This window comes from Camarhynchus parvulus, chromosome 19 (assembly GCF_901933205.1).
Source record: "Camarhynchus parvulus chromosome 19, STF_HiC, whole genome shotgun sequence".
In the NCBI taxonomy this organism is placed as follows: domain Eukaryota; kingdom Metazoa; phylum Chordata; class Aves; order Passeriformes; family Thraupidae; genus Camarhynchus; species Camarhynchus parvulus.
The window spans coordinates 1,298-16,142 of NC_044589.1; the positions used below are offsets into that span (position 1 = coordinate 1,298).

Consider the following 14,845-nt stretch of genomic DNA (forward strand, 5'->3'; position numbering starts at 1 on the left):
ACAGTATCTGTCTCCTTTACTCCGTTCCTGGTCCCCGGTCCCAGTATTTGGCCCCTGTTCCCCATTCCGGTGCCCGTTCCTTGTCCCTGTGCCCCGTCTCTGGCTCCCGGTCTTTGTCCCAGTCCCTGTCCCTGGTTCCGCTTCCTGCTCCCTATCTCTACCCCCAGTCCCTGTCTCCGTTCCCAGTACTGGTCTCCATTCTCAGTCCCATTCCCTGTTCCAAACCCCATCCCCATCCCCATCCCGATCCCGGTCCCGGTCCCGGTCCCCGGTCCCCGGTCCCCGGTCCCCGGTCCCCGGTCCCCGGTCCCCGGTCCCTTCCCGCTCAGCGACCGCAGGCGGTCCCGTGTCTCACCGTGGGCGCCTGCGCGGGGCTCCTCCTCCTGCTGCTTCTCCTCCTCCTGCCCGCTCTCCCCTCCCGCTGCCGCCGGCCGCTGTCAGGATGAGGCGGAGGAGGCGGCGGCCCGGCCCGGCCGCTCCCGTCTCTCTGCCCGTGGCGTAGCGGTCCCCGCCCGGAGGAGGCCGCGGCGGTGCCGCCCGCCGAGCCATGGCCCAGCCGGGCCCCAGCGCCCAGACCGAAGGTACCGCGGGGGCGGCGGCGCGGCCTGTGCAGCCCCGGTCTCGCCTGGGAGCCGCGCCGGCCGCGGGGCGAGGGCGGCGGCCTGGGCGCGATCGGCTGGGCAGGGTCCGGGGGCCCGCACGGAGCGGGGACCCGCCGGGAGGGAGCGGGGAGCGGCCCGAGCAGCTCGGCTGGGAAGGCCTTGGGAGGGGGCGGGAGGCAGCGCAAGTGGATTTTTAGGCTGTAAATGTGGAGCAAGGGCGGCTCCCGGCGCGAGGATAACGCTGGGAGGACGCGCTGCTGCTGGGGAAGGGGAGCCCAGCCTGGATGGGACGAGGCCTCCCCGCCCTGGCAGGGAAGGAGGGGAAGGGTGGCGGTGTATCCAGGTAGACATTGATCCTCCGGCTGGGACGCCGTCATTGCTTTGGCCACGGCGGGGGATGTTTGGCTGTGTTGGAAAAGGCGCTCGGAGGGTGCAGGTCGGGATGTGCGGTGTGAATAGTGTGTTTCTTTGCTAGAAAGGACAAAGAAAATAACAGGTCTTCCCTCAAGCTGGTGTGTACCTGTGCAGAAGGAAGCTAAGCTTTCCCTGAAGGTTCCTGCTGTGGAAAGGTTATTTCTTTCTGGTTTGAGAGGAATTGTGAACGTTTTTTACCTTGGAAGAGGTTACAGAGCTGTGTGCATATAAAAAAGTTGTAGGTAATGCTTAGCTTGGAAGGTGAGGTTGAAGGGACAGTGTTTACTGTATGGGATGTATGGAAGAGGGTGAGAAAGCCAGGAATTTAAGTAGAGGCTGGTCATAATGTAGGTATAGAACTGGAGAGATGTGCAGAATCCTGCAGGATTGGTGCTTACCCAGCCATTGGACTAGGCCAGGGCTCTCCTCTTCCAGAGAACATTTGAGTTTCCTTGGGGAAGCACTCTGTTAGAAAAGGGCAATGATGTATTCTTAATTATGCACGTCTAGGGAATTGCGTGGGCCTTTTTTTTTTTCCTTTTTGTGGAGTTACACAAGAAAGTGCTTATCCTTAGGGATTTCAGCCTGCCTTTTGAGAATTCTAGTGGTGAAGGTGCTTAGATTGTGGGGGTTTCCCTATATTAAGTTCAGTCATTGCTGGCTTGTCCTTTGAGAGCACTGAGGGGAAGGTGAGTTTCCCTGCTGTCATGTTTATAAGGTCAGCATAGGTAGGAGTTGTTCTCCTGTACTTTGTCGTGAATAACCATTGTTTATTGTTCTTCTAAGGGCTGCAGAACAACTTCCAGCAAATTTTCTTCTTGGCTCTCACAGACTGTCTCACTGCAGGTGTGCAGGGGAGCTGTTCAGTGTACAAATGTTTGATGACTCTTGACCAGAAAGGTAGTTGTAGGTTTGTAGTGTATTAGAAGATCCACGTTGGATGTATTTGTGTTGTTGATATTAAAAAAGTGCAAGTAAATGGAGTGGTTTGATAGGTTGGTGAAGCCTGTCTTACAGGAGGTATGGATTGCTGTCTCTTTCCTGCTCCCTAGCTGTGGGGAGATGAGGATGCTGTAGAGAAGGGGACTGGAAAGTTGGGTGGGTTCTGAAAGTGGTTGCTGTGTCCTACGCTAAAGAATTGGAGCTCCTAAAATGGCTCCTCTCCCCATCCTCCTTTGGCAGCCATAGGACCAGTTTGAGTTTTTTATCCACTTTGTTGTTCTCATTTGTGTTGGTTTTGTTTGTAAGTAATTTACCAAAAGTGTGCCTTGAAAGTGTTCTATTTTAACGTGGAAAAAAATCAAGAAATTAATTATTTCATATATTTAGTTGTGTGCACTGGATTTATTGCTTAAAGGAGTAGCATAACCTCCAATTTAAGATTACATGTGACAAAATAAAACTGGATTAGTATGTTCCCCTAAGGAAAAATAATGGCTTTTTATAATTACTTATATTGATTATAAATAACTTATGCATTCTTTACTCATGTAAGACACATCAGCTATGATTTGTTTTGTGGAAAGCAAGTATAAAACTACTACTTCTTCTGCTGTGGTAGAAATAACATATGGAACAACATGAGAGGAATTAATGTAGAAATTGTCTTCTATTCTAAACCCTGCACTGAAATGAAAATGGGCCCAGAAATAGGGGAAGGAATAGTGCAGAGAAATAAGAAAAGAATGGGTGTTGTGTCCTACCTGGTTTGTACTTTGGATTAGTGGAGACATTAATAACCCTCTAATCCAGTGTGTAGGGTAACAGAGTTTCTATATGATAAGAATCACAGGAGGCTGAGGGCAGCCCTTGGCTGCTGCTGGAGCTTTCTGCTCTGTGCTGCGAGCTCATGATCTTGCCCTGTGCTGCAGGTAGGTGTGTGCTGCCTGCTGATCCTGGTCAAGGGGCTTTTTTTGGAGAGATTTTAATTTATGTGTGTTGTCTAGATTGCTTTACCACAGCTGTGATGTCTTATTTTTCAAAATATTTTACTTTGAATATAATATTCAAAATTCAAACCTCCCAGGCTCCCTGGGTTTAGTTTGGATCTGGGTGCTTGCCATCTCTGAATGTAAGGTTGCCAAACAAAATGTGTTGGCATAGCTTTTCCCTATCAGAATTCTCAGGATTTAATTCTCCTTCTCATTTCTGGAAAACACTTCAATGAAGGAACTGCAGTAACATAAAACATTATTTCTTCAATACTAAAGTTAATTAGAATGATAGGCCAATTATTAAACTCTTCTTACTGCTCTAAACTTAAACCATTAGTGCAGTCAGACTGATAATTAGCATATCCATTGATATTATTCAGTGATAAACTGTTAAGGACACAGTCTATCAAATATTTTAATAAGAATTTGCTGTCAGAGGGAATTGATCCAGTATTGGAGTAACTTAGGCCAGTAAAAAGTGTCAGTCTGTCAGTGGTGGGAGGCTGTGCCAGCTCTCAGTGGAGAGACCTGCTCAGCTGTAGCTGGAAGATTGGAGGATGTTGCCATATTGATTTTGGTGCCACCAGCAGTCTGTGATCCCCTTTGTGTCCCTGTGTCAATAATCCAGGATCCCAACAAGAGCTGGGACTTGCTGTCACTGTCACACACTCCAGGAACAAACATTGCTGGTGGAGAGATCAGGGATGTCACACAGAAAATTAACTAACAAAACTTCAGGTGCTTTTATATTTCCAGTTATTTTCCTTGTAAGAATATCACTTTTAAACAAAATTGAAGGAAATAAAATGCTATTACTCATCTCCAAGCTAGGTGTGGTTCCTAGGGGACTGGCTGTGAATGCTGATGTTCAGCTCTGCCTTGTTGATGCAACTGTCAAATGTCAAACTCTTATCCCTTGGGGAGTAACTTCAAAATTGTTGGTACTTTCCAAGAGGCAAAAACATTTCTACCCTCACTTTCATTTTGCTCGGTCCTTGCTTTATTATTATTCAATAATTACTGATATTATTACTATATTTTTAGTATATTATTACTAATATACTAAAAGTGCATTTTAATTAAAACACATTCACACTTATTTTTTTTTAGGCTGTGTGTTTTTCTGTCATTTCAGTGGACAAATCTGGAATTTGGTTTCAAAAACAAAACAGACACCTTGAATGTACATGTTTATAAGAAAGTTTTGATCTGCTCAGCAGGTCAGTTTTCTCTGAAATGGGAGTATCCACATTCAGGGTGTCTGCTTTCCTGTCAAAGTCAAATTTCAAATCTCCTAATTTTGCAAAATGCCCTGACCATGTTCTTTATCATTACCTGTTGATCTGCCAGAAGGCACAATGAATATGCTTTAACCTATGGACTGACTCTCTCTTGCATTTTGGACACTGGCAGATGTAAATTCTTTGCCCATTATTATTACATCTTGGCCACTTCACCATTGTCATGGAGAAGATGGACTTAGTAATGTGTTTTCTTCCCTTCCTGGCTTGGTGCCTCTGGATGCTTAACTGCTTTCCCATAGCCCTTGGTGGGTGGACTGGATTCCCACTGTGAAACTAGTTTGTATGCACTCCCTTGAAAGTGATTGAGGAAAGAATTTTGTCTTAAAACTTTCAAGAAGCTAAACCAAACAATTTCTGTCAGTGTGGGAGTGGACCAAATCCCATAGGCTTCATTATGGGTGATGGTTGACTGGCAGACTTGCTGGGCTTTCACTCCAGGCATTTTATTAAAAAGTGCTTCTCAGATGTGAAGTTTTCTATCCTAAATTTAGGTATTTTAACTGCACTCTTTTTCTTCTTAAAAAATATCAAATATGTAGCTTTAAAAAAAAACTGAAAAAGCCTGAATTTGAGATTATGGTTTTACTCTGACTGAAGTCTTTCAAGGTAAGAACTGGTAACATTGATAAGCAGCACTTACTAACAAGGCTGCTATGAAAGCCATTGTGTGTGTGTATTTCAGAGGAACATCTTCTACATCAAAGGTCTGGTACTTCTCAGTGGTTCAGCCTTTACTTACAGAGTTGATTTTAGTGTCTGATTTAATAGTGGCTGAGTTAATGGTACTACCCTCCACAAGTTATTCTATAAATAGGGTAAGCATTGTGTCATTTTAGTCATAGTATAGTCAGTTAGGCATGATGATGAATTATCTCTGGAAAAATTTAAATCATTTGATATTTTTGTGTAAATTGGCATAGGAAGAACAAGTGAGCAGTGTACCCTTGGTTAATATTTCTGTGCTATTCAGAAGGAGGAGGGGGTTTTTTACCTGGAAAGTACCTGGTGCTTGAGAAAACTTCTGAGTTGCCCTGTTGCTCTGTAAGCAGTGCCTGTAGTACCCTAAGAGTGCAGAACTGCAGCATGACCACTGATATAATGAGGAATTGGGTGCATTTATTTTTTTTCCCCATTCATGTCTCCTTCTGTCAGCCACAACTCCCCTTGGCGTTCAGCTGACTTGTGGTGATGCTTCTCTCCTTCCTGTTCCTTCCTATACTTGTCTTCCCAGGTCTGGCTCCTTCAGTACAATCAAGGCAAAGAATAAAAGCTCTTGAATCACCTTTTATGTCTTTTCCATCTCCTCTGGCGATTCCTGCTCCACACAGCCAGGCAGCAGAAACATGGCCTTGCTTGCTCTTTGCTCTCAGGTTTTTGCTGCCTCCCTGCTCGAACACCCAGTCAGTCATTTGGCAGTGTCCTGGGTAACTGCTGCTCTTCAGCAGCTCCTCTGGTTTCCTCCTTCCCAGACACCACCTCAGCTTCGTTAATATTGCTCTCCTTGCCTTTTGCAACCTCTTGTCTGGGGGTATCCCCTGGTCCTTGCCCTGTTTTGGCTGCTCCAGGCCTTGCTCTGCTCTGTGGGATCCCTCTGTTCTTCCTCTTCTGGAGAAACTTGCATGACTCTACAAACTTCCTCAGTGAAAAATGGCTTTTCCAAGCAATGTGGCTCCCTAGATATGCTGAATCTTAGCTTTTTTACTCTTTTTAAAATATATTTTTCTTTATTTATGAGCTCTTCATGTTCTGTCACTCAGGAAGGGAGATCTCATTGTCCTTTATTCTTTAAGTATTAAAGAATAATGTCTTTATTCTGTAAGTATACAGAGCAACTTACCTGCTTTTCAGTATTCTGTAAGTATACAGAGCTACTTACCTGCTTTTCAGCCCTACCTTATACATGTTCAGGCTCTGAGTGGTTTTTCAGAACAGATTATACAATTTTGAGGCAGTGAATTTCAGTTACCTAATCACAAGCTTGGCTGACATCTAATTCTTTAATACCTTGGTATCTTTATAAACTGCAGTAGGTAAGTGCCTCACAGATTGCAAACAATTCATTGTTGGAAGTTAACTTATGTTAGAAATAGAAGTAGAAAATAGAAGTGTTCCATCTTTTGGGTATCAGAGCAGTTCTGAAGGTTGGTATCAGTTGAGAGGAGGACAGGAAACAGCAGAGCTGTGATCTGCTCATTTGGTTCTGTGTGCAGTTAAGGGCCCTGTCATGTGTGTCTGGCTGGGTTAGGGACTGAAAAATAACCAGAATCCTGGAGTGTAAAAAAAAAAAAGGCAGTCTGATTTTTAGTTACTTAATAAGCCAGAAGCACTTAATAAGCCTTACTGTGGTGAGTCACACTGAGAAGAAATTTAAATTTGGGTGGGATTTTATTAATATTTATCTTGTTGTATTTTGTGGTTTTTGAAAGTGTTTTTTGGTAAAGCTGTGGAGCAAAAATGCAATAACAGAAGTTATACATGGCAAAGTGAATGGGAATCAATAACTGGAAGGCAATGGTAGCATTAACTGTGTATTCCAGAGGGAATAGCCTGGAGGTGAGAGGGAAGGATTACCTGGGGATCAAACCAAACCAGCATTGTCGATTATAATGGTCTTCCCATGCCTTTAAGCCACTGACCTGAATAGACTGTGTGGTTTGTATTGTATCTTCTGCCAATACACGTTTTTACCTTACAGATAATTGCAACAAGATTTGCAATGCTGTTTAAATGGCAACAAAGGAGAGGAATATGCACAACAAAAGGAGAAACACCTCTTACACCGTTTTTGTTGGGTGTTTCCTGTATAACTATTTATCCCCCACACCCTGCCTTGGTAGGGTAACTTTGTATTTGCATGGCTGGTCACCATTAAAATACTGCCCAACAGAAATTATTTATTTTCATCTATTCTGCATCAGTGCTATGCAAAATGAGGAGGCAGCACCATGGTTGGTTGCTTTAAAAAATAACAAAGCAGTAACTTGCAAACAGTAAGGCAGATAAAACCACAGAGTATAATACAATCCTTACATCTGGGTGTTCAGTGTCGTTGCCTTAATCTACACAGGAAGAAACACAGAGGACTGCTAGAAGTTATTGCTCAAGCAGTAAGTATTTTAACCATCTACAATAAATTTTCGTGCCCAGTATCCTTTAAGAAACTTGTCTTTCCTAAGGCTTACAGGGGTTCATATTAGCCTCCCATTGACTTCAGACACAAGAATTGGAACATTCATCTTACATTAACAATAACCTGTGCCAAAATCCTTCTGTTACATTTTATCTGTGGTGTTACTTGGTTTATTTTGGTGAAGTACAAAGCATAAATTTGGCTCTGTTAATTCAGATCATCTGACAGGCTGGCATCTTTGTGTCATATACTGCATCTTTTAAATTTTCTTTTAAAGATTGGTTTCAAGTAAGGTTTTCTTAATTGCCAGCTTGCAATGTCTGTTTGTATCTTCTCCCATGTGAAATTAATGGGAAGGCAATTAGGCAAACTCTGGGTTCTACGCTTGAGTGACATTTCTAGCTGTGAAGATATTAGAGCTGTCTGTCTGGTCTTCACAGCTTCTGTTGGAGTCTTAGATGAAACCGGAGATAAAGATGTTAAACCTCCAACTGGTGCTTTAACTCCTGATGTTACAGAGTTAAATTTGTTGCAGGCACTGAGGATTACATTTAGCTGAGGATACATCAGGAGGGGCTGTAATGGCCTGTTACAATGTCTAATCTAACTGTGTATTTGCTTTCAAGTAAGAGTAAATGTGAGCCTAATCTTATTGTGGGATAGGAATGTTTTCTGATTATTTTTATCTTCAGCTCTAGGTTTTGTACCAGTCTAAGCATTTCTGTACTGGAAACTGCAGCGCAGTGCAACTCTTTCAGCTGCATTTGTTCAAAACCTGAGTGTGTACAAACACTGGTGGGAAACCTGAGCTTTGGAATTTGCTTTCTAATACCAATTAAGTTTGTCAGCTTCCCCTGGAGAGTCTGAATAGAAATCAGGGTTTGAAAAAGGTCATTTATCACTTACAAATATCAGTCATCAAGTCTTTAAAAAGTAAGTTCTGCTGCATGACTACACCAATCTCAGTAGCCACAAGGGAGAGTGGGGGACAGAAGCAAGGCCAGACTATTTCTTTTGGCAGACAGCAGGCACTTAGGTTAAACTGATAATCAGACTGTACCCATAGGCTGTGGTTTCATGTTGCAGCTAAGCCAGTCTAGAAGGTTGCTGCTGCTGAAAGAAGTGTTCCTGCTCTTTTCTTCCTGCTCCCACAGTCGTGTTTCCCTCATTTCCTTTGTGCCAGCTCTGCACATTGGACCCATCACTGAGCCCAGTTCAGCTCAGTCACCCAGCTGAGAACTACTCACTGCTGCATTAATTAGTTTAATTTAGTGAAAGACCTGATAAGCCTTAGAGCTGGCATAAAGGAAGGGTGTAGACCACACAGTAATAATATGAGAGTCCAAGGGTATCATTCTGACGTTTTTTTCACAGTTTACCCTGATCTGTGTGTTCACTGCCACGTGTGTGTCAGGTCTGCTCTGTGCTCAGCTGAGTGCTAGGTGTGGTCTGCTTTGGACTTGGTTTGAGACTCACTCCCCTCCCACCCTCCAGCTTTTTCCTGTATCCCTTCTGATGCTGTCACTGCTGTCATAAGCTCCCATAACATGGTGAGGATAAAAGGCACATGTGCTCAGAGTGAGGTGGGAGTGCTGAGTTACCCTGTCAGATGACCACCAGTACAGAAATTAATATAAAATTGTTGTAACTGCAGGCTTAGTCAAGCCTTCCCATTCTGTATTGCTAAGACCCTTGGAATATTTTAAATCATTTGAAAATTTCATGCTGGAGGAAGATTTTCTTCCTTTTTAACTGTTCAGGAATTCATGTAGTTGACAAGTGGTAGCAAAAAATATGAATATATAGAATCTCAGTAGTATTTTCTGCCAAGAAATGAATTCTAGAGGCTTGGGGGAGTACTAGTCTGTTGTTCTCAGGGAACCTATTAAATTGCTGTCAAAACCTTGCTCCAAATAATAGGATCTGTGTCCTGTTCCTTATCAAATAAAGATGTTAATCGTCTTATTATTATTTGTTATACTGTATTTATCATCACAATGTCTCCATACATATATCTAGCAACAGTATTTTCCAGGCCATTTATTAAGATTTATATCCTTTAAGTGGCTACTCTACAGCACCATTTTTTCATGCCTAGAACCTGCTGTTCTGTCAACTAAAATTTTAAAATTACTATTCCTGAAAAGTAAGTTTTTACCTGTTCTCTTTCCCAGTTTATTCTCTCTATACCAATTTGAGTGGCCAGATTGTGTAGCAAGGGATAGGGAATCACAGTGGGAAAGAAATATGATGTTAACTCCCTTTTGTGCTGCTTGTTCACATCCGTAACTCTTGAGTTGTGTATGAGTTACTGCTATTTCTGAAGTTTTTCTGGTACCTGTGGTAGCTCTGCATGAGGAAGTGAGTTTCTATGCTCTTGTGATTATTTCAGCTTTTGAAAATGTCCATAAAGATGCCAATTTGCTTTAAATGGCAGTGTCCTCATACCTGTAGCAATGGTAAATTACAGAAGCCATTGCCTATTTAAATTTCACAAACATTGTCTTTTTTCTGGTTTCTTCCACATCACCTTCTTGCTAGAGCTATATTTCACTTTTGTTACCTTCCTTTGAATTCTTTAAGCGTGTTAGGTTATCATTAATTTGTTCTTTCTGCTCAGAAATTGGGCAGCAGAATACCTGGGGTCGTCTGTAGCCTGAATGCTCTCAAAGCTGCACCTCAATTCTTGGCCCCATGACAAACAGCAAGACAGCACAAGATCTCAGACTAGTGGTGTCTGGGGGAATTTTGGAATTAATGTAATGGTTTTCTTTTATATATTAACTTACTTCATCAAAGAGAACGATGCAGTAGGGTTGTTTTGTGTTGTTTTATTGGTTGTTTTTTCCTGAGAGTTGAGTCATACTTTATTCCCATTTTTCTGCCTGAAGAGGACAGCCTTTAATAAATCTGTAGGCGAAGTGATAAACATGTAATAAGGTGTTACAGGGATTTTTTTTTCCTCCCACTGCAAATGAGTCAGCAATTAAATTATCTTGAAAGAAAATCAGTCTGTTGTCTGGGTTTAGCAAATGTTTACATTTTAAGAGAACAGTTATATTAGTGGTGCTCAGAGTGCAAATTGTGTAGGGGGTCTCCTATAAAATGAAATGCATATCAGAATCTCCCCCTAAATGGCTCTCAATCTGAAATATTTTTGTTTCATCAGAACAGCAGATTCCTGCTGGTTTACTAAAACAGACAGTATCCTCAACTTAAATTTTCTTTTGCTGGGAAGACACACTGCAAACCTCACTGTCAAGTGGAATTGCCACGTGTAATCCAGTTCTGGATATTCTGGTTATATCATACAAATGATGAGACGTGGTAGTGTGGAAAAACTTGGCAGAAATATTCCTGTGTAAATACGAAGGCTCATTCATATTTTCAGTCTTGCTTTGGTCAGGAAGATTTATGTGAGTTGACATTTTTGGGGACTTGTTTTCAAATGCTGTGGAAGGGAATGGGTGGCTGTGCTGGAGGTCTGGTTCCAGGCTGGAGGAGCCTCTGTGCCTGCTTAAAACACCCTCTGTTGGTGTTTATCTTGCAGGTAATGAAGAGGGACGGGCTGGTGAAATGAAAGGGGCAGGGACGGGTGTGAAGCGTTTGACAGCCGCATTGTCTGAGCTCAGATGTGTGAAATTCTCAAAGAGCTTTGCTGTGCCTGCAGGGTGTGGAGATCTACCTAGGCTGGCCTAGGGTGGCAGCGGTGTAATCCAGCTGTGATCCCGCTTGGAGAAATGTGCCCAATTCTTGGGGACTTCACCTTGCCCAGTTCTGTGCTGCCATCACCCTGCTCTTGTTTGCTCAAAGCAGTGACTGGTCTGAGTAAATGCCCACAACCTGTGGAGTAAATAACCCTCTTCAAAAATCCAAGGAGATACTGAGCAGTTTTAGTTTTGGGGTTTTTTTTGTTTGTTTGTTTGTTTTGTTCTGTTTTTTCCAAATTGATCCTGCTGAAAAGAGCAGTTATAAAAAAGAAAAATTGTTAGAGCAAGGGGAACAAGATGCAAGCATTTATGGAGCAGGGAAAATGCTGGTGATTGTGATGAGATTGGTAACTCTGCTCTCTCCATTTTGTGTCACTGTAGATGAATTCAAAGTTCACCAGGCTGTAGCTTGCTGTTGACTTTTGAAATACTCTGATATGCATTCAAGCTTAGCAGCACTGTGTTTCTGAGGAGATTCACTGGTGGTAGCAGCAGAATACAGCCAAAATCCTTTCCATAGGATTCCATTAATGGTGTTGTCTGGCTGACTTTTCCAACTTTGTGATTCATCCACTGCTGCCCTATTTAAATTATTCAAAGAATTGATAAAGCACAGAGTGTTGTTGATTTTCTTGGAAAAAAAAATGCTAACCAATAGTGTTTTCCTGAAATTTCTTGACAAATTGTTCTCCTCACCAAAACATCAGTGGCAGAGACGAAATAGAGTGAAAACTAATGGTGGTAAAACTTCTTGTGCATTAAGTTGGGACTACTGTGGAGAAGACTGTGCACAAAACTGAGTTTTCTGATGGCAGCCTAGTTAAAAGGAGAGAAGCAGCTGCTGTGGTGAGCAGGGATGTACAAAAAGCCAGGCTATGATGATGGAGGTAGAGGACTGTCCTTGGGAAGTAATAATGCTTTTGGCAAATGAAAACAAACTGTTGGAAAAAAAATTTAAGCTCACTTTTGTCAGCATGGACATCCATGTTTAAATGCATTCCCATGATACTTGATGTGAGCAGTGTTCCATTGCAGTCCAATGTAAATAATGGTTAACTAAGCATAAATTTAAAACTAGACTTAAGTTAACCTGGGGTCAGAATGACTAGGTGTATAGAAGAGCATTACTTGTCACATGAAGTGGGTTTGCCAAACTGGAAGTCAGGTGTGATTTTCCTTTACTGAGTGAAATGGAGTGTCATGAGATGGAAATCTGGACCTCAGGAAGCAGCTGCCTGCTTTTGTGTCCAGGAAAGAAGATGAAGGAGGCAATAACTAAGCAAAGAAGTAGTTAACACATTGTGAGTGCTGTGAAATGGGAGAAAAAATGGGAAGTGGAAGTAGAAAAAAAATGGGGAAGGAGAAACTGTGTGTTGGCCTTCTTTTGCTTGTAGTTGTGCATGAAGACATTTGCTGTGCTGTTGGGGAAAATCACTTGTTACTGCACATGGCTGTTTGTCATTGCAGGTTTAGTTAAACCATTTAAAGGACCTTTGTTTTCTCTCCCCGTTTTGCTTGTTCTCTTCTTGTGGCTGCCTCATCCCTGGAAGTGTCCAAGGCTGGGTTGGACAGGGCTTGGAGCAACCTCATATAATGGCAGGTGTCCCTGCACAAGCCAGGGGTTTGTAATGAGATGATCTTTAAGGTCCCTTCCAGCCCAAACCATTCTGTGATTCTTGATTGTATTATAGAAGAGAGTCTTCCTGTTTATTCAAACATCTAAATTTCTTCAGATTTTAATACTTTAATTTAGTTATGGCTTTTCATTTTTCTCTAAAATCCTTAATGTAGGATGTCACACAGTGTTTAGCATAAAAAAGAAAAATAAAGAGTAGGAATAGGCACTACTGAGATTACAGGCTATAGTGGAAAGATGTTTGTCATCAGCTTCAATTAAAAATAACATTACTTTCAAACTTTAATAATGTATTGCAAACTTCCACTTGATGGTAATAGAGTATTTATTATATGTTTAGATGTTGGTAACATGCAGTGCTTGGCTGAATATTTTTCATCCTGCACTTGCTGATTTACTGTAATAAATATAAAGCTTCTGTAACAGATATGGTGCAGCAAGGCTCTCATCTGCATGGTGATACCTGCATTTGTCAGCAACACCAAGTTTTTATGGATTTGGCCTTAAATTGGTACTGGATTGTTTGCCTGTGAATGTTTAGTCAATAGAGAACAAATTGTGGATGTCAAATAACCTTCAGCTGCACAATCAGCCAGAAATGGCTGGATGAATGCAGCAGTGTCTGAAAGCTGCACTGCCCGAAATGGGGAACTGCCTGAGCTCCTTCTGCAGAGCAGCTCAGTGCTGGGAGCAGGTTCTGTGCCAGGGCTCAGCTGTGGGGCAGAACTCCCTGCTTTTCCCTTTCTGGGGCTGAATTCTAGGTCCTGTGTCAGGGCTCAGCTGTGGGGCAGCACCCCCTGCTTTTCCCTTTCTGGGGCTGAGTTCCAGGTCCTGTGCCAGGGCACAGCTGTGGGGCAGCACCCCCTGCTTTTCCTTTTCTGGGGTTGAGTTCTCCTCACCACACACAGTTTAACACTGTGAAAGGGGAGCTGTGGCAGTCGGAGGTGTTTGGTGCCGCTCTGAAACAGAAGGTGGCAAGTGAGAAGTCAGGGGTCATTCTCTGCCCTCAAATAAAACAAGGAAAGTGTGTGACCAGTGAGCTTGAGCCATTTGGCCCAGTAAATAAAATGCTTGATGCTTGCAAATGCAAGTTTGAGAAAAGCAAGTAATTCTTTTCTTCCTGGTTATTTTTTTCCCTCCCATTTGATCTGCTGCTGTTGGATATCTGTGTGTAAGGGCAAATGTTTCTTGCAAATAGCAACCCCATTTCATAAGTCAGGAATTGCTTCTGTTTAACATGCTTATTCAAAGAACCATAATCTGTTCCTTTGCTTCTGAGTGCCTCATGCAAACCACTGGGGTTTATTGGGGGTTTATGTGGTTTAAATTGGGGTTTATTGTAAGAGTTGGGGGTGGTTGGTTGTCCTTTTTTCATCAAATCCTGTTTGAGTAAAATAGAGAAAAGCTTTTAGCAGTCTATATGAACGGTCTGGTGGCAGACTTAGATCTAAAAGTTTGCATAGTAGCAGAATTGTGGCTCCAGAATGATGTCATGATAGATGAAAATTGGTGCTCATAGAAAATAGTATAAAGTTATAGTAGAAACTCATACTCATAGAAATAAGTATTTTTCATACTTCTGTCTGCAATGATAACAGCAAAAGAATGGTAGAAAATGACAGAAACTATGTATTTTTTTGTATCCAAAAAGTTGATTGTACATGTAGGTTTTTTTCTGCTCTGTTTTCATATTTCAGCTATGTTGGACTGAACTCTTGATGTCATGTTTGACTCTTTAAATATCAAGCAGAAAGCTCTATGGCATTAATTTTATAAATAGATCTGGTACTCAAAAATAGTCTTATTGATAATCAGCTTTGTTGGTCTTAGTTCTGGAATGATCGCTACATGTTTGTGTAACTGGAAACTGTCATATATAAAATATAAGTCTTTTTGGAGCTGATCTGTGGAACAGCATATAAATAACTAGTCAGTAAGAAATGTATGTTTTTCCTGTGTTTTCCTAGAATTGGAATTTTGCTGTGCAGTGGGTTAAGAGAAGGCTGTAGCTTTTTTCACTAGAGTTTCTCTTAATGTATTGCAGCAGTTTCATGGTTCTCCTGTAAATCGATGAGTCTGCTCTGAAATAGATTTTGCTGCCCTTCTTTTGAGTTC

At 42.2% G+C, this 14,845-nt stretch overlaps 1 protein-coding gene across 1 annotated transcript in view; it reads left to right on the forward strand.

Annotated features, from left to right (window-relative positions):
• Window positions 1–391: 391 nt before the first annotated feature.
• RABEP1 (rabaptin, RAB GTPase binding effector protein 1) overlaps window positions 392–14,845 on the forward strand; it is a 43,865-nt gene continuing 29,411 nt past the window's right edge. Inside the window, exon 1 of the mRNA XM_030962514.1 lies at window positions 392–581. Within this exon, the coding sequence (XP_030818374.1) occupies window positions 548–581 (34 nt within the window). The 5' untranslated portion in view covers window positions 392–547. The remainder of the gene's footprint in view (window positions 582–14,845) is intronic.